General features: G+C 58.5%; 1 protein-coding gene across 2 annotated transcripts in view; it reads right to left on the minus strand.

The window, feature by feature from the left end:
* Positions 1-2,330: 2,330 nt before the first annotated feature.
* MRC2 (mannose receptor C type 2) overlaps positions 2,331-18,150 on the minus strand; it is a 54,128-nt gene continuing 38,308 nt past the window's right edge. Inside the window, exons 9-30 of one of the 2 annotated variants that reach the window (XM_047707430.1) lie at positions 18,029-18,136; positions 15,840-15,955; positions 15,244-15,392; positions 14,454-14,671; positions 13,562-13,704; positions 12,364-12,466; positions 11,959-12,097; positions 11,812-11,847; positions 11,321-11,481; positions 11,155-11,222; positions 10,371-10,471; positions 9,934-10,076; positions 7,005-7,119; positions 6,699-6,862; positions 6,444-6,552; positions 5,663-5,901; positions 5,336-5,504; positions 5,091-5,240; positions 4,645-4,764; positions 4,308-4,487; positions 3,804-3,830; positions 2,331-3,667 (exon numbers count right to left, since the gene is read on the minus strand). In XM_047707430.1, the coding sequence (XP_047563386.1) occupies positions 3,447-3,667; positions 3,804-3,830; positions 4,308-4,487; positions 4,645-4,764; positions 5,091-5,240; positions 5,336-5,504; positions 5,663-5,901; positions 6,444-6,552; positions 6,699-6,862; positions 7,005-7,119; positions 9,934-10,076; positions 10,371-10,471; positions 11,155-11,222; positions 11,321-11,481; positions 11,812-11,847; positions 11,959-12,097; positions 12,364-12,466; positions 13,562-13,704; positions 14,454-14,671; positions 15,244-15,392; positions 15,840-15,955; positions 18,029-18,136 (2,979 nt within the window). In that variant the 3' untranslated portion in view covers positions 2,331-3,446. Of the gene's footprint in view, positions 3,671-3,803; positions 3,831-4,307; positions 4,488-4,644; positions 4,765-5,090; positions 5,241-5,335; positions 5,505-5,662; positions 5,902-6,443; positions 6,553-6,698; positions 6,863-7,004; positions 7,120-9,933; positions 10,077-10,370; positions 10,472-11,154; positions 11,223-11,320; positions 11,482-11,811; positions 11,848-11,958; positions 12,098-12,363; positions 12,467-13,561; positions 13,705-14,453; positions 14,672-15,243; positions 15,393-15,839; positions 15,956-18,028; positions 18,137-18,150 lie in introns of both variants that reach the window. The other variant, XM_047707429.1, reaches the window with a different exon arrangement.

The following is an 18,150-nucleotide window of genomic DNA, read 5'->3' on the forward strand; positions in this document are numbered from 1 at the left end:
TCTGCCCTGACAAGGAGAGGCGGTGAGCCGGCCTGACGCTGTTCTCTGGAGAGTGGCCCCGTTCTCTGGTCCATTCATGGATTCAGTGAGCTGTCACCGGACACCCCAGGGGCCAGAGCTGAGCCAGCTTAGCCCTGCAAGTGAAGGGTGGCCTTGGTGCCTGGCGTAGCGTGCCCTCTGAGCTGGGTCTCGGGGCACCCCGCACCCCAGCAAAGGTGGAGTGCGGACGAGTGCTTACTGCTTATTGAACTGAAATGAGTACAAAGGCAGGAGGCTGTGTATCCCACTAGAACCAGCCCTATTCTGGAGCCAGAGGCAAATGCCACCCCCCACCATGCTGGCCCAGAGCCTTCCTCCTACCCTGATGGAGAACTGCCAGGGCATTCCCTTCCCCTCCTTGGGTGGCCCCCAAGCAGAAAGGCTCAGAACAAGGTCTATGGGGAGCCTCCGGGTGCCTGTGAAACTGTCTTGAAATGCTTTTGGGTGGGGAGCAGGGCTCTGGTGAGGACGACAGCCCCCGAGGGAAGGAGAGGGGAACCAGGACAGGCATTTCTGGAATGATTTAAACATCTGGGCACTCACCATCACTACCCCCAGGCAGCCCTGGGTGCCTCAGCGGCTCCTCCCACCCCCTGGGATCCCGTGACCCTGCCTTCACCCCTCAGTTTCGCCTCCCTCCTAGGGCAAGGGTCAGTAGCCCGCTTCCCAGAGGGCCTCTGGCCAGGGGTGGGGGGGGCAAGGTGGGGCTCCCTGGGGCCTGGTGCAGGTCTTTGAGCTGCACACAATGGCAGGGCACTTACCTCCCAGAGGGAGCCGTTAACCAATATGGAGAGCAAATCACTTCAGGGTGAAGTGGATTAATCATTAAGGCCCCCCCATGGGATAGGGGCTCCCTCCCCAAAGTGACCAGATCCATCCATGGGGCCCTGCTGCTGCCCATCAGCAGAGCCGCTGCTGGGGCTGCAGGGGCGGGAGAGAGCAGGAGGAGGGCGTCTAGCTCTGCCTCAGTCATGGACTCTCCAGCAGCCCCCCACCGGGCTCCCCAGCTCAAAAACAGGCACCCCATTTACCCTGCTGTCCAGGCCAAAAGCCCGGGACTTGTCGGTGTGTATCTAGGCGTGTATCTATTCGTACAGTTTAGGTTTAGGCCTTGAACCACGTGGTGGTATTACCTACTCGGAACAATAGAAACTTCTTTTAAAAACTCACGAACAAGGTAAAGCATGCGTGCAACCCACGCACGCGTCCAGAGCATGACCACGGCCAAAGCACCACGTCCACACCACCGTCTTCAGGGGACAGCGGGGTTGGGGCTTCCTACTACACCGGGAATAACATCCATCCTTTCCACCAGGGCCTGCACGGCCTGGGGCAATCCGGCTTGTCCCCCCACTCCCCTTCCCTGCCTTCCAGCCAGCCTGGCCTCCTAGCTGGGCCTCTGCAGGGCAGGGGCCACCATGAGGGGGGTCCCCTCCCACCACCCTGCCTCCACCTGCCTAGATGCTCGCATGGCTCATTCCCTCACCTCCTTCAGGTTCATCTCACTTCCTCTGACGAGCCCCTACCCCACCACCCAGCCCAAACACACCCCCCCCCACGGCCAGTTTCAGCCTTCCCCATAGCAACCCGCAGGACGGGCATAGTTGCCCATCACCTCCTAGCAGAGCCTTCTCTCTGTTGGCTGCTCCGTCGCCAGCCCTAGTATCCTGAGTGAATACTGGTAGGAGGGAGGTCCTGAGAGCCCCTGCCTCGGCTCTGGTGGTTTTGGAGCCCAAACTCCGCAAGGACAAATGTGTGCCTGCTCACAACTCAGAGGCCGGTAGGATGGCCACCCCCCCGCCCCCCACCTCCCAGGGCTGGCCTGGGCACCTCGAATGTTCCCCTCAGGGAACCACAGCCCCCAGATAACAGTAGCAGCAGGTGGTATGGGGCACTTACTGTGTGAACTCGGAGCCTCTGGGCTCGATGCCTGACACAGATGATCTCATTTAATCCTCAAATAGCCTTAAAGCAACCCCAGGAAGTGTGTCCCGTCCCCCCATCTCACACAGGGTGAGAGGTGAGCCAAGCTGTCAGAGCTCACACAGCTGTCCGGTGGCTCCTGACTGTCACCTAGACATTCATCCCCAGTCACAGACAACAGGGTGAGCAGGCCCAGAAAGGAAAGGACCCAGAAAAGACAAGAGTGCAGGTGTCTCCGTGGGGCCCAGAGAGGGAAGCAAAATGGCAGACTGCAGAAAGAACACATGACTCGAGCTCCACACACGACATTTCTCTGAGGCAGTGTGAGGAACAAGGCTGACAACAGAACAAAGCCGAAACCCTCTCTCTCAAGCCTCTTAAAGGTGTGTTTTATTTGTTTGCTTTTCTTTTTTCTTTTCTTTTTCCACAATAATGGCACATTAAAAAAATTAAGAACTACAAAAAAGGACCATGTCTTTGAGTCCGTGTTCACATTGTCCCGCACCCCATGGCACAGGGACTGGCCGTCGCCCCAGCCTGGTCCAGGGCCGGCCTCTTGGAAAGGCACTGAGTCAGCGCCCTGGGACTGGGCCCTTCCGGGAGCTGGGGCACTGTTCCTCTGGGCCCCACTAGAGGGCGGTCTCCCGCTTCTGAGGCCCCAGGACTCTGGCAACCCCCTCCGTCTCTCTTCCAACCAGAGCCAGGAGCTGGAAATGTTAGGGAACTTACTTTGGTCCCCACAGGGGACTCTTTAGGGATAGAGCCCTCCCTCAACCAGCAGGAGATGACACCTCAGCCCGGTCACCCCCTGGGGGTCAGGGTGTCTCTCCCAGTCCTGTTTCCAGCCCAGCTGACACCCCAGTGGGGCCTTGGTTCTCAGGCTTAACCCCTCCATGCCCCATGGGCCACCCCAGCAGGCACAGGAGTGACAGATGCTTGGCGCCCTTAGCTGACACCCACCATGAGCAACAGGGCTCCCCAAACCCTGGGGCCCTGGCTCAGAAGGAAGGGCTACAGGAAAAGCAGAGGGAGGGAAGGGGGAGAGGGGGCTTAGAGCCAAGGCTGCCAGGAAGGAGAGAAGCGACAGAGGCTAGCTGAGGGCCCAGGAGGATCCTCAGGCTCTGCAACAAGAAGGGGGTCCCTTGACATGGGGTCAGCAGGCCTGGGCAAGGGGGCCTGGGGAGAAAGGGGCAGAAAGAGGCTTCCGTCCTGCTTCTGGTCACCATGGGGGCACAGGCCCAGGTGACAAGACCTTAGCCTCCCCCCAAGGGAAACACCACACTGCACTCAGCCAGGTCTCAGCCCAGCCCTCATGGGAGGGAGGGACCCCACCAGCCAGGCCCTGATCAGCCCCAGCTCCCAACAGTGGCTCCCAAAGGCACCCTCCATAGGCCACCTGGACTGGCAGCTGGTGGGGGGCCTGGCTGACCCAGGGCCCGGCCTCCCCCGTCCTCCTGTGCCCACCCTGCCCACCGCCCTTGGCTCTACTCCTGCTGCTCATTCATTTCCATGTCAGACACCAGAATGTTCTTCTCCGTGGCCTCGCCAGGGCCGGAGGCGCTGCGGCTGTAGCGGGCGCCCTCGAAGGTCCCACGCTCCGCGCTCTGTCGCCGTCGGTAGAGGATCAAGGCCGCAGTCAGCAGGGCCAGGAGCAGCAGCACGGCCATCAGCACCACCACGAGGGCGGCCGGGTTCTCGGGGAGCGCTGCTGTAGCAAGCCCAATACTCAGTGGACAGGCCATGCTCCCGTGCCCCCCCCCAAGCCCCACCCCACCCCCTGCTGCCTGGCATTCAGGACCAAGGCCGGAGAGGGCTCACCCCTGCCCTGCCTGGGAACTTACCTGATGGTGAGAAGCTGCTCTCCTCAGCTGCAAGGAAGAGGGAGGGACCCATTAATCACCGAGTCTGAGAGTAATAACGAGCCAACAGAGAGCACTTCCTGAGTGCCAGCCGCCCCATTAGCTCACTTGATCTCGTAGGGACTGCTATTATCCTCATCTGGCATCTGAAGAAACTGAGGCCATTGACTTTAAGGAACTTGCCCAAGGTCACAGAGTTGGTAAGTGGTTTGCCCAGGGCTTGAACCCTGCCCATGCCCTTAACCGCTACAAAATGACAGGTTTGCTGTCTCGTTTGGAAATCTGTAGGAAGGGCCAGTCCCTTCTACAGACCCATTTATCCTGGGGGGAGGGTTCCAGTCCGGGCCTGTCTCTTCGGGCCCTCCCATATCCGCTGTGTCACTGGCAGGATGAGACTCGAGCCCGGGGCCCAGGCCCAGCAGCGGCCGGCCGGCCGGCCATGTGGGGGGCGGTAAGAGGCCAGGAGGCCGGTCCGCGGGCACTCACCTCGGGGGAGCTTGCAGACGACGCCCATGGTAACGTTGGTGCAGGCGCCCGGGCGCCAAAGGCCGCTGCTGCTCTGGATCCAGTAGCAGCTATTGTGGCTCAGCATGCTGGGGCCCAGGCCAGGGGGCCCCCAGTTGGAGTAGTTCACAGCTGTGTTGTCCTGCCAGACCAGGGTGCCTCCTGCAGGGAGGAAGACACTGAGGGCGCCAGCGGGTGGAAGAGAGGAGGCTTGTTCTCGAACCAATGCTCATTCCCCCTCAACGAGTCCCGTTGAGGCTTCCCCTACACCTGGAGAGGCATCCCCCCTCCCTCCCGATGCCGCGCACAGGGTACCCACCTTTGGGGTTGAAGTTCATGCCCAGCCAGGCACCCCGACTCTGGCCCTCAGAGCTCTGCATGTGCTCCCAGACAAACACGTTCTCCATCTCATCCAGAATGGACAGGACTGTCCCACCCGCTGGACACAAGGGAGGCCCACATCAGGACAGACAGCAGTCCCCCTGGGGTAGCAGACCCATCCCCCAGAGAGGCCCCAGCCCTCTTCTCCGGTGGCCCAAGTGGAGGACGGTGTGGAGTGTGCCTGTGTGTGTGGGCGCCCGGGGCCCCCGACATGTAGTGCCACGCATGGGCTCCGTGTGTTGGAAACTGACGGGGTGCTTCTGTGTAAGTGCCGCCTGCGGGCCGAGCGCAGCACAGGGACAGTGTTCCTAGAGCCTCTAAGTGCCCTCGACAGGGGCTGCCACCTGAAATGACCCGTGGGGGCTCTGGCCTGCACTGGCCCACCTCGCTGGCAGCGCTGCAGTGCCTCCTTGTGGCCCAGCAGCAGCTCCATGTGGAAGGAGTAGCAGTGCTCCCGGAAGGGAATCCACGCGGAGTCCGCCAGCCCTTGGGGACAGCTGCCGTGGTAGCTTATTCTTCGGGGAGGAGGGGGCCCTGTGGGGGGTGCAGGATTGAGGAAGTGGCACGGAGTCCTCCCTGGGACAGCCTGCACCCTGCCCACCCCTCAGCCCCAGCAGCTGGCCGCTTACCACCGCTCGTGCTGCAGACGGCCCCCTGCAACTTGGTGTCACAGCTGGCAGTGCGCCAGGCGCCGTCCACATCCACGTAGGCGCAGCCCCCTGGCTGCTGGGGCTCCCCGTCTTGCCAGCTTGCATAGCTCAGCGGCTCCTCTGAGACCCAGGAGTACCGTCGGGAGCCCTGGACAGGAGGGGGCCGTCAGGGTGGGAGGAAGGAGGGAGGGGGCTGGCAGGGGGGTGGGGAGCAGAGGCAGGTAAGGTAAGGCAAGGAGTTGGGGGGGGGTTGTTAATCAGGGAGTGGTCCCGGCCACTGGGGACGGATGAAGTTCAGGGGCCCACCTCCTCACTGGCCAGCCCGATCCAGAGTGGGGTACGCAGCCCTCGGGCAGCCTGTGTGAGGAAGGCCTGGGTGTAGGGGTCAGGCACACGCGCCAGGCTGGCGTTGTGGCTCTCACACAGCAGGAGGGCGTCCTGCCAGCGAAGAGGCTTCTGCAGCAGCCGGAAGGTGCCGTTGAGGTAGGAGAGCTCAGTGCCCGGGGCAGGGGGCGACGCTGCTGGGGATGGGCTCAGGGAAGGGTCTACAGGGAAGGGGGCAGAGCTCAGGCTGGGCTCTGCCTCCCTCACCCCATTCCCAGGCCTGAAGCTGGGGGAGCATCAGACACCGGGCAGAGACCAGGTCTCCCCTGGGCCCAGAGCCTGGCACAGACAGACGGTAAGTATTAGCCAGTGTTCCTAGTAACACATTCTTGCTGGTCCACAGAGGAGCAAGCGGGAGCCTTGACCCACTCCCACCCCGGGGAACCCCTGTAGAATAGGATGGAGCCGCAGGGGCCTCAGACGCACAACTTCAGGTTCCCTGACACCTAGCATGCCTGATGTCTAGCTGCCCCTGGTCAGCCCTCCAGACCCCCGAACCTTCTTCCTGAGACCCTTGGGTCCTCACTGCCTTTCCCTCTGATTGGTACCCGGTCTTCCTGTGGTCTGCTTCCCAAGCAGCTATTGGACTCTGGGGGTGACCCCAGGGACCCTGAGTCAGGGATCATGTTTCGTCATTCCTCCCTGCATGGCCCACAGCATCCGGCCCAGTGCTGACCTTCCCAAGTTCACGGGTGATGGGTACCTGCGCCCTTCTGGCAGATGAAGCCGTGTGTCTCCTCCGCGCAGCTCCGATCGTCCCAGCGGCCAGTGAGGTGAGCGGAGGGGCTGTGCAGGACCACCGAGCAGCTGGTCTGGGGGGAGGGAGCCGCTCAGGGGAGCGCAGGCAGCTCTGCCCTTGTGCCACTGCCCCCAAAGGGCTGCCCTTAGTGGAAAGAGTCTGGAAGAGGGGGACCCTGCAGGTTTGGGGGGCGGGGAGCAGAGGGAGGGGCTTCCTCACCGGGATGTTGCCGCTGGGAGCAGGGCTGGGGCCAGAGGGCTCCCCAGGGGCCCAGTTGGTATACAGCAGAGGCTCCTGCTCCACCCACCGGAAGTCCCTCTGAGAGGCATGGAGGCCAATCCAAAGGTCAAATGTCACATTGGGCAGGCTGGCTGTGATGAAAGCTACAGTCCCCCAGAAGAGAGAGTTATGAGCAACAGGACAGCCCCTTGCCCGCTCTGCTCTAGCCATGTATTTGGGGGGGGGGGGGGTGGAGGAAGGGGCTGTGTCAGAGGATACTGGGGACTTCCCATGGGCTGGCCCTACCTTGCTCTAAGGGGTTTGCAATGGTGACCAGCTGGGCCTCTTGCTGTTCACAGGAGAACTGTGCCTCTGACCACTTCACCCGGTCCTGGGGGTCCTGGCCCTGGATTCGGAAACACTGGGGCGGAGGGGGAGGCGTGATGTCCATCCAGTTCCACCGCCCTGGCCCGCAAACCCAGAAACTCATGCCGTGTGGCCCTCAGCGGCAGGCCCTGGGGAGGCTGCTGGCGCTGAGGACAATAAACAGAACCAGGACATCTGGGGCCCCTGAGCAAGGCTCTGGCACCCTCTCAGCCTGGCACAGCGGGTTCATGTCTGCCGGCCCATGCTCAGGGGAGTCTGTCAGCCGCAGGAGGTCCTTGGGCCACCAAAAGCTCTACTACCTAGGACAACAGTACCTGGGCCATGCATGGGGACAAGGTCGGTCTGGATTTCAGGGAACCTTCCCAAGGGTTGCCTGAACTCTCTTATTTTGTCCTGTGAACTTAACGTTCATCCATAGGACACTCTTCTCTTCACTTCTGAATGATCTTTGTCTGGCAGCAGCTGGGTGGGAAATCTCTCAAATGGAACAGGAAAGATTTCCAGTGATTCCCCTCCTCAGTGCGATTGGGGCGGTTGCGGGGGGCAGGGGAGAAGGAAGCTTCGGAGTCGCAAAGAGGGCCAGGGGACACGGGCAGGTCAGATTCCAGATCTGACTTAACCTTTCTGTAAAATGGGAACAAAAGTATCTGTCTTTTGGGGCCTCGTTAAGCATCAAAGAGAACAGTGCCCACAGTGAGAGTAAGTGCTGAACAAGGAGGCGCTCTTACTGTCGGGATGAGTTCGAGCACCAGCTTACTGATGCCAGTGTCAGATTTGGGGTAGAAAACGGTGAACCCAGAAATAATGCAAGAGTTTGGGGGAGGTTTATCACCAAGCCCTTGCATTTCATTTCACAGAATTAGTTCAGAGATACTCCGAGGCCTCCTTTAAAATAACTAAATTTAGTCATAAAATTAGAAGCAGCGAGGTCCCGTCAGTATCAGCAATGGAAGAGAAGAATCAGCTCAGTCCGCCAACCCTTGGGGCCTCCCTACCACATGCAAGTGTATTAGGTGGTATGTCTGGGGCCGGGGGCCCTGCCCTCCAGGAGCTTAAAGCCAGGGGAGAGGCGGGCGCTCACTCTGTCTCCCTATGCCCAGATGCTGCGGGGCTATAACAAAGGGCAGAAAACTCGGAAAGCACAGTGTCTGGGGCCAGGCAGTGAAGGGGCAGACAGCCTCGCGTACTTCAAAGGCTTCTGGCAGGGGAGTAACTGGTATTCCTACCATGATGCTGACACGGCAAGAACGAGACCAAGTGCATATATACCATATATTCTGTTTTATATCTGGCGGAAGAAGCCACGAGAATAAATTTTTGGGAAAATGTAATGACATGAGAAAAGTGTTCAAAATAGAACACTGAGGGCGCCTAGGTGGCTCAGTGGGTTAAAGCCTCTGCCTTCAGCTCGGGTCATGATCCCAGGGTCTTGGGATCGAGCCCCACATCGGGCTCTCTGCTCGGCGGGGAGACTGCTTCCCCTCTCTCTCTGCCTGCCTCCCTGCCTACTTGTGATCTTTCTCTCTCTGTCAAATAAATAAATAAAATCTTTAAAAAAAAAATAGAACACTGGGAAAGAAAAGCTGGATACAAAATCCTGTGATGTAGTACAATCTCAATTAGGTGAAAAAGGCAGGAAGCAGAGTAACAAATATTCATAGGGCTTATTTCTGGAAAGGATGAGTGAGTTGTATTTTCTTTCTTTCTGTTTTTTTTTTTTTCCCAACTTGTAATAATACGTGTGTTACTTTTTTTTAGGTTGAAAAGGGATAATATGTGCTTAAATATTCTGAAGACAGCAAGAGCACCAGGATGCTAAGGGGCTGGCTACCCTCCAAGGCAGGACAAAGATTTACGGATTATAGGAGCTGGTGTTAACTAATCTAATCCTCACAATCCGGCTAAGTGGTTTTATCGCAGAGAAAGCACAGGATGGGAGCTCAGACTCGTGATGCCAAGCATGAACGAGAAAATAGTGCGCCTCTCTTCCTGGGACAAGCTCTTGTCCCACCCGGTAAAAACAATGACAATCTAATCAGGTCTGATCAATCAGCCCAGGAGTGCAAAAGTAACTACTATAGGAGAGAAACCCGCTAGAAGGAACAGTCTGCAGACATGTCTAGAAACATGTCCCTTCTGATTACTGTTACTGCCCCCCCAACTGTCCCATCTGCACGCTCAAAACCCTTGGGAAAAGAATTTCCTAAATGTTGTTTAAAAAAAAAAAATCCTTCAAAGACTTGTTCTTAAACCATCTTAATCAGGTCTTCTGATTAGTTTATGAGGCAGATTAGTTTAAAATACAGCAATGTACTAGCCAATTTTTACACAAAAACCTTTGTTTCATTGGTAGAAGGACTGAAAAACAAAGAAGGATGGACGGACTTTTCCATTTTTATGTATTTGCCTTTATGAGGCAACTTTTTTATCTCCAATAACCACTAAACCCATGTTTTAAAGTAATTCGGACCTCAAACAAGACCTGTGAAGTCCCAAATCACAAAGTGTCAGATCAAAATTTTACAAAAAGAATGAAATATATGCAGTCACCTTGCTCTTACTAAAACTATTTAAAGGTAATTATTATAATTGATCATTTTTGAGTACTTTTCTCATACCACTAATAAAAATTTTTTTAAACTTAAAAATACTCTTTTTTCAGGGACGCCTGGGTGGCTCAGTTGGTTAAGCATCTGCCTTCAGCTCAGGTCATGATCCCGGGGTCCTGGGTACAGGCAAGAAGCCATGACTTCGATGTTGCCAAAGAGGCAGACCTCCTGAAGCCCGGCCTTCCCACGTTCACAGCCTCTCCCCTGATACTATTGGGTGGCCCCTCCCCACCTCCTACCTTATTGAGGAACTGGTTCCAGCCGGACGGGCAGCCCCCTAGGGCCGTGGGTGGTAGGTCCGGGGGCTGGGGCTCTCCTGTGCTGTTACTGCGTTTACAGATGTAGGGCAAGGCGGTCAGGCACCTCTGGTCCCCCCAGTCCTCTGCAGAAAGAGGAGGGCAGTCACTCTAGCAGAGGGCAGAGCCAGCAGCACCCTGGCCTCATGCCCAGTGAAGAGGACATGGGGGTCGGATGCCCGTGTCCAGCTCTGAACTCTGGTCCTCTGTGGCTGCTGAATCATGGGGCCAGGTCCCCTCTCTGGGTCTAGCCCCTCTTGGGTTGTGGGAACAAAGAGAATGAGAAGAGACTTATAGGCCTCCCCAGGCTCACCACAATGACCCCAACATCAACCCTCTCCCCAGCTTCTGCACCCTCTCTGCCCCGCCCCCACCCTCACCTCGGCTGGCGGTCATGTACACACACTTCTTATCCTTGCCGATAGGCCGAGGTTTACCCGGTGCCCAGGAGATGAAGTTTATAATGGAACCATCGGTCCACCTGCAACGACACAGAACAGAGATGACTCGCCCCGGTCCCAACCTCCGTGGTATACAGCAATGAAGGCCACCAAGATGGGGGGCAGGAAAGGGCCCGAGCCCAGGGGCTCAGTAGCTACAGGCTAAGCGTGAGGCCACTGAGCTCCGGGCCATTGGGGACCCAAAGACCTGGTGCGTCCAGGTAAGCCCCAGCCCTCCCTGGAAACTCGTTCACTAACTAGAGAAGCCCAAGAAGCCCAGAGCAGAGGTCCAAAGGCAACAGTGCCCTCAGATACTCTTGTGCTCCGGGTCCTTCCTGTCTCGAGCTCCCTCATGCGTGGTAGGTGGGTACTGCATACAGAGAGGCCCCTCCAGAGGACATCGTCTGTTCTTCCCCATGTCCTGAGGGGGACTTATCCATGAGTGGCCCCAGCCTTAATAGCAGCTGCCTTATTTGGTGCCCAGTTATGTGCTCGATGCTGTGCCAAGGACTTCGCACACCTTATTTCTAATCCTACCAGGCAGGCCTCCTTATGCTCATTTTTAGATGAGAAAAGCCAGGCCCACAAAGGTGAAGTCATTTGATCAAGGCCAAATCCACGTCTGTCTCTGTGGGCGGCCTCCCTCATTCCCATCTGGGGTCCCGCCTGGCCATCCAGGCACGCGCCCCCCCTCCCACAGCTGCTGACCCTGGAAGGCTCCTACCTGAAACGCCCGTCACTCTCTGCTGTGTGCAGGCCAATCCACCAGTGCTGCTCTTGGCCTGGGGACAACTGGGGAAACCCATCAGGCAGATAAGGGTTGGCAGGGCCTCTCCTCCCTGGGCCTGCCCTCCCACTGCCCGAGGGCCCAGGCTCACCGGGGTGCTCACCTTCTGCAGGTTGTGCCCCAGGAAATCCAGCTCGGCCTGGCTGTGCACGGAGACCAGCTCGGCCTGGAACCACGTGCAGATGCGCTGCGCCTGAGCCCACGTGGAGTGGTGCTCGAAGAACTTGTACTCAGCCTCCTGGAAACGCAGCCACTCCCGCCGGCCTGCAGGGACATGGGAGGGCGGGAGCAGAGGCCAGGTTGGGGTTGCCCACTCGAGCCCTGAGGACAGAGCGAGACAAGGCCCAGGCAGGTCCAAGGGCAGGCAGCAGGCAGGTTACGAACCCCTAAGCCCCCCTGCCCGACACCACTCCAGGCCCAAGTTTGCCCCTGCTTGGAGACAGAGGCCCACAGGACTCCAGGCGCCCCGATTCCCCTTCTCTCAGCTCAAACCCCTAACTCCTTTGGTTCCATCCCGGGCAGGCCCGTCCTGGAGGTGACACCCCTCACCCTCTTCGGACCCCCACGGGGAGTGGTGTGGCCTGGGGGCCTTACCTTGTGGGCTGACGTCTGGCTCCCGCACATCTGTGCCTATGGGGACAACAGGAACAAAGACGCTGCAGGGAAAGAAGACCCTCCCCTGGATTCCCGGCCCCGCCGCCCAGTGCCCCCTTCCCGGTTCCCAGCACCATCCCACCCAACCTCGAGGGATCTTGCAGATCCAGTCCAGCTGCGTCTCGCACTGCATGGCCACCCACTGCAGGGAGGCCAGGTCGAGCACTGCACAGCCCCTGATGTCGTCGTCGTCGTGCCGGCTCCGGTCGAAATTGTGGTAAGAGAACTGAAGGTCGGAGTAGGAGAAGGTTGTCAAGTTCTCGGCGTCCCCAGAACAGACTTACGGATGGCCGGGCCTGAGCTGGGAACCCCCAACCCTGGCTGGACGCCCCGCCTCCCTTTTCTTAACCTGCGGACTCCCGCCAAAGGCCCTAACTCTAAACCTCGCCCACAGCCAGGCTCTGTGTCCCGCCCTCAAAGACCACGCCCACCCAACCCACTCCCTCCGGGGCCCCGCCCACCTGCGGACCCGCCCCCTCCACGCCCGCTCACCCCCAAGCCGTCGCTCCAGCGCCAGCTCTGCCCGGCTCCGGGGTCTCGACGGTTCAGGCCGATCCAGAACCAGTTCTGCTCGTGAATCTCGGGCTCTGATTCACTTCAGCACGGTCCGGGGGTGGAGACAGAAGAGATGGGGATGAGAGGAGCAGGAGTCCCTTGCAGGTGACCTGGGCTGTCCCGAGGGCCTGGGGCCTCTCTCCATCTGGGCTTCACACTCACCGGCAATTCGCTGTTGGGGCCACCTTTAGAAAGTTCTCTCCCCAGGGAGACCTGACCTAGCTGGACCAAGTGCCCGGCCCGCTGCGGGTGGGTGGCCTGGCTCCCTTACCTGGCTTCCCTTTGGGTGGGGTTTGCCCTGCCAGCAAGACTGTAGGCTTTCACTTCGGGGAGTTTAGCAAATGGTGGACATGGAACATAGACCTGGGGCTCTGGAATCAGATAAAAGCAGATTCCAGCGCCGAATGGCCCATAAAGCAGCTCCCTGACCAGGGGCCAATAACCCAACCTCTGTAGCAGCCCACATGGGTCCTTGATAATGTCCACTTTGTAGGGTTGAAGAAGAGACCCAGTGAGGATTCAGTGTTTAGTGCAGTACCTGAGACATGGTGAGAGGCCATCAGTGAGAGTTACAATTACTAGTCCAATAAGGTAATCTGGATGTTTGCTGGAAAGACATGTCCCTGGGAATTAAGGTGTCTTTTGGGAAGCCTGGATCCATTCAGATTTTTTCCAGCACTGAGGGAGTATAGGTGCTGTGTGTCATAGGAGACCCACAGGACAGACATGGAGTCCTTAGGGACCCCCAGGGGCAAATGCTCACTTTTGTAACTTTTCTCCTCCTGTCTCTCAGGAAAGGCTGTTGTTTGAGGACAGTGGGCTGTTATGGGATGGTGTTGGGGGCGGAGGGGGTGCTTGGCTTGGATCAGATTTTGCCATGGAGAAGGAGGAGTGAGGAGGGCAGTTACTTTTGTAAAAGTCCGTGAGTCTAAGGGGGACACTGCTGGTTTCCTGACACTGGTGAGCAACCAGGGAGACTGGGGCTCCCTGAGGGAGGGCAGGATGGTCCTGGCATTTGCTGGAGATACACAGGTCATTCTGAGCCCTCAGACAGGCCTCCCTGGGGGTGCGTTCACCTCGTCCCGCGCCCTGTGCCCACACAGGTGCATGCAGGCCACTGCCCCAGGCTCAGTACCCAAAGATCTTGTTGAGCATGTTGGCCACAAAGTGTTCCTCCTCATAGCTGGCCAGGCTCAGCAGCTGGGCCCCCAACTCTTGGCAGGCCCCCTGGGCCTGCAGCCAGGTCTTCTTGTCCTGCAGCCGTTCTGAGCTGAACACCTACAGGAACAAAGTCCAGGTGTCTAAGCTGTCCCTACTGGTCCACCTGCCCTCCCAAGACAGCAGTAGGGAGGGGGGGCTGTCTTGGGAGGGCAGGTGGTACGGGACAGGGGTACAGGCTAGCTAAGACAATCCTGCTCATCAGAGAACGAGCCCCAGGGGAGGGGAGCCTGTACAGCCAGGTACTGCCCAGACCCCCGAACCAGCCCAAGACCTGGGCTCTCATCCCAGGGGAGCCACAGTTTATTGTAGGCAAGTCCCTTCCCCTCCCTGGACTCAGTTTCCTCATGTCATAAAAGACCCTGGACTATGTTAGTGTCTCCCAAACACTGCAGAGTTCAAAAATCAGAGGACCGGGCCCTTCCTCAACCTCGTGAATCCCAGTCCCCATAATGGCAGCCTGGAATTTATTTTTATCAAGCTGCCCAGGTGATTTTGAAAAGCAGCCAGCCCAGCCCCACCCCAATGTTTGGGAACATCTGAAACTGATTATCTCTATGTTTTGTTTTGTTTTTCTTTTTTTCAATTATTTCCTTTCATCCAGCACCCATGATGTACCAGATCTGAGATTCCACTGACGAGAGTGTCATCAGAAGTTACCTCTGTCTGCAGTCTGCTGTGGGGAAACAGGATCCTTGGGGCCTAGTTGCCCGGTTACAGCTGGGCCCCGCTGGGGCTGCCCTTGACCTCAGCAAACTGTTTCTCTGCTCTTGTTCCTCTCCCCACTCCCACACCAGCAGGCTGCCTACCTTATAGCAGTGCCGGAGTTTGGGGTCCGACCCCCAGCCCTGGGGACAGGAGCCGGTGAGGCTGGGTGTGGGGTCAGGCCCCGGCACTTCGGGCGTCACGGGTGTGCCCAGGCTCTGGCGACAGATGTAGCGAGCCCGGAAGGAGGTGCAGTTCTTCACCTCCCACAACCCCATTGCGCTGCCTGTGGCCAGGGCCACACAGCCCCCACGGCTGTATCCTGGAGGAGAGAGCAGGAGACCCACTGGCTGAGGACTTGGGGTCTGACCCTGCCCCACATCCCCGTAGGACACCACCCTGGCCTCGGCCCCCACATTGGGGACAAGCATGGCCGGCTCCGCAGGGACCCGAAGGGAATGGACCAAGTCCTAGTTCTCTGCTCACTCCTGTGAGATTTAGGCAAGTGGCTTAACCTCTCTGAGGCTGTTTTACCATTAGCCTCATCATGTCATTGAAAAGGCTAAAAGAGACCTTGAAGGTGTAATGGCAATGACTCTGATTGCAAGCACTTGCCCTATGCTAAGCACTTCACATCTTTTCATCCCGTTCAGTCTCACACCAGTCCCAGGAGGAAAGCGTTGTTATCCTCAGCTGACAGATGGGAAACTGAGGCTCAAAAAGGTGCCAAGTGGTTTGGGCCAGACCCTGAGCTCCTAACTACTCTACTGCACTGTACCAATGACTGGTTTCCTGGGAGGCCCTGGGACTTGGTCCAGGCCGGGGGGCCGCCTCCTGGCTTCCCCGAGGAATGTCAGAGAGGGGCTGACTGAGTGCCTCAGAGGAGGGACTCACCGGGCTGGTCCCGGTTCCAGTGGGTATACATGACGTCATCCCCACTGAGCCAGCGGAAGGAGCCGGTTCTGTTGAGGTCCTGCAAGGCGGTCCAGAAGTATTCACCATCCCAGTTGTAGATGAGGCTGCTGACAAAGGCTTGCTCAAACCTGTGAGAGAGAAGCCAGTCAGGCAGGGAGCTCAACGAGGCCCAAACTTCCCCCTCGGCGCCCACCCCCACCCTGGGCCACAGGCCAGACACTCCCATCCCGGGAGCCTGGGTGTTGTACCCAGTCAGCAACTTGCTGAGGGAAGTGGGGGCCCCTGGGGACCCTGCAGCTGACACATAGCCACCGAGCTCCCCCTCTCCTGCCTGACCCTCCGTGCCTGGCTGAGAAGAATGTCGAGAGGAACAGACACCTGCCCCACAATGGGGTCACTTAGTAAATGGGAACCATTCTTGGGACGATATTAGAAAAAGGCCCTCAAGCCATTCCAGGCTCCAAGGACTCAGTTTCCTGAGTGGTGATGGCACAAGGCCACCCCGTTTGGTGGAGAGGCTACATTAGGCCAGGACAGGCAGCAGGGCTGGTCTGAGTACACACCCTGTCCCGTACCTGTTGGTGATGGTGACCAGCTGAGAGCCGTGGTCGGTGCACAGGCGCCGGGCCTCACTGTAGGTGACTTGGTCTTCTCCCAGCCAGTAGCAAGAGGGGCTGTGCCATGTCCAACCCTGGCTCGAGACAGTGGGCAGAAGAGGGATGTCTGTGGGGAGGACTCTCCTCCCTCATTCGGAAAGCCTGGGGACTGGTTTGACACTGGAGATGGCCCTTCTCATGCTATATACATTATGGCCTCAACCTCCTGGCATCGCCCACAGCAGCCAGACTGGGGGTAGACACATGGCCCAGGGGTGGCTGATTGGGCGGGGGGGGGAGGGGAGCCAGGCACTCGCCGGTGGGCTGGCGAAGCAAGATGATTGGGGCATTTAAACCCAGAGTCTCAGTGGGAAAATTGCCAGCTGGCTGAGAACCCAGAGCTGAAATTCTGGGAGAGCTGCGGGCTGTGGAGGGACCCGGTAATCCTCAGGTCCTGGAAAAGGTAGAGTGAGTGGAGGGTGCACCTAGCCTGGGGTCAGGGGATAGAAAGACCCTCAGCGGGGAGCAGCAAAGCTTTGGAAGAGACCACTGCTCTGAGAGGCCAGCTCTCTACCATCGGACCAGCACGAGACCAGGCAAGGTTTCCTGCAACAGACCCCACCTCTTCCCTTGGGCCACCCTGAGCTCTCTGCTCCTGCCTTTCAAAAGAGGAACTGGGGCACAGAGAAATTAAGTGACTGGACTTTATGCACAGACAGTACAAAGGGGAGCATGGACTTGAACCCGCAGCACAAAGGCTACATCTGTCCTCATCACAGCCCTCATCACAGCTCCTCCTAAGAGACACCAGGTGCCTGCCGGGCCTTCCCCTCCAGGAGCCTTGAAATAGGAAGCCTCTGGGCACCTGGGTGGCTCAGTGGGTTAAGCCTCTGCCTTGGGCTCAGGTCATGATCTCAGGGTCCTGGGATCGAGCCCCGAATTGGGCTCTCTGCTCATCAGGGAGCCTGCTTCCCACCTGCCTCTCTGCCTACTTGTGATTTCTCTCTCTCAAATAAATAAATAAAATCTTTTTAAAAAGAAAGAAAGAAATGGGAAGCCTCAGGGTAGATACAAGTTTGGGAGAGAAACACAGCCCCTTGGGCAAGAGCCGGAGTAAAAGTGAAGCTGGGGAGCATGGGGGGTTGATACTGGGACGGGGAGTGCTGGGGCTGTGCTAAGATCCCAGCTCTCCCAGGGCATTACCCAGGGTGCCCAACACTGCACACACATTTCAGGTGGCCCTGGTTCCAGGGCACTTAGTCACTGTCCTCACTCCCCTACTCCCACCTCCCTCAGGGCAGGACAGGGCCCCTGGGCATTTCAGCAGGGCCCCGTCTGCCCCCTCTCCTCCCCCTTGCAGCTCATGCCTGTTGTTGTCTCAGGCCCCTGCCCCGGGGGGAGAGCCCGGGGTTCCTGTGAGGTGGAGTGCAGTAAGGGGGCTTCCTCCGAAGGGAAACAGAATGAATGCCAGACTAGCAGCAAGGGGCTGGCAGGGGCGTGCCTTGGCCAATGGAGCCTCAGGGGCCAAAAACACCATCAAGTGTCTCTTTTGAACAACCTCTCTATATTCATCCTCACCACGGACCCCGCTGCTTGGCTGAGGGCCAGGCTGGGGGGGGTCTGGGAGGGGCTGGGTCCATCACCCACCTGCACCCTAATTCATCCATGCTCTGCCCCATTCGCCCAGTCATTCCTGATCTCCCTCCCTCCCTGATGGTCTGGAAGCCCCTCGGGCTAGGAACGGAAGGCAGGGACACCAGAATGGCCTCATTCCTCCAGGGGAGACAGACAAGCACACGCTCTATCAGGTGGCGCGGTGGGTGCCGGCAAAGACGGAGGTGGCAAAGCAGGACTGGGGTGTAGCCCAGCAGCCACGCTCGGCATGACTTGGGGGGTCTGCTCACACCCACCTCTGGCTCTCTGCTGCCTCTGGGAAGTGGCTTCTTTATGCCGAGTGGGGGTGGGGAACTCTGCTTCCTCCCAGCTGCCCCCACCCAACCCCACCCCACCTCAGCCGGTGTCACCCCTTCTGGAACAGAGCAGTTTGGAGAGCAGGAGGAAGGGATGTGCCCGGCAAGAGAGGCTGCACAACTCCAGCTAACCCCCTCCCTCCCAGGGGAGCCCCTCAGGTTGGCCCTGCCCAGGGGCAGCTCCAGAAACACCCTCACCTTCCGGCAGCCATGGTCCTCCTCGGCCGCCCCCTGGCTCAGCTGGCCAGCCTTCTTGCAGATGGAGGGCAAGGACTGGTTGCAGGGACTATCGTTCCAACGACCCTCCTGGGGACATAGGA

Source organism: Lutra lutra, chromosome 16 (assembly GCF_902655055.1).
Source record: "Lutra lutra chromosome 16, mLutLut1.2, whole genome shotgun sequence".
Taxonomy (NCBI): Eukaryota; Metazoa; Chordata; class Mammalia; order Carnivora; family Mustelidae; genus Lutra; species Lutra lutra.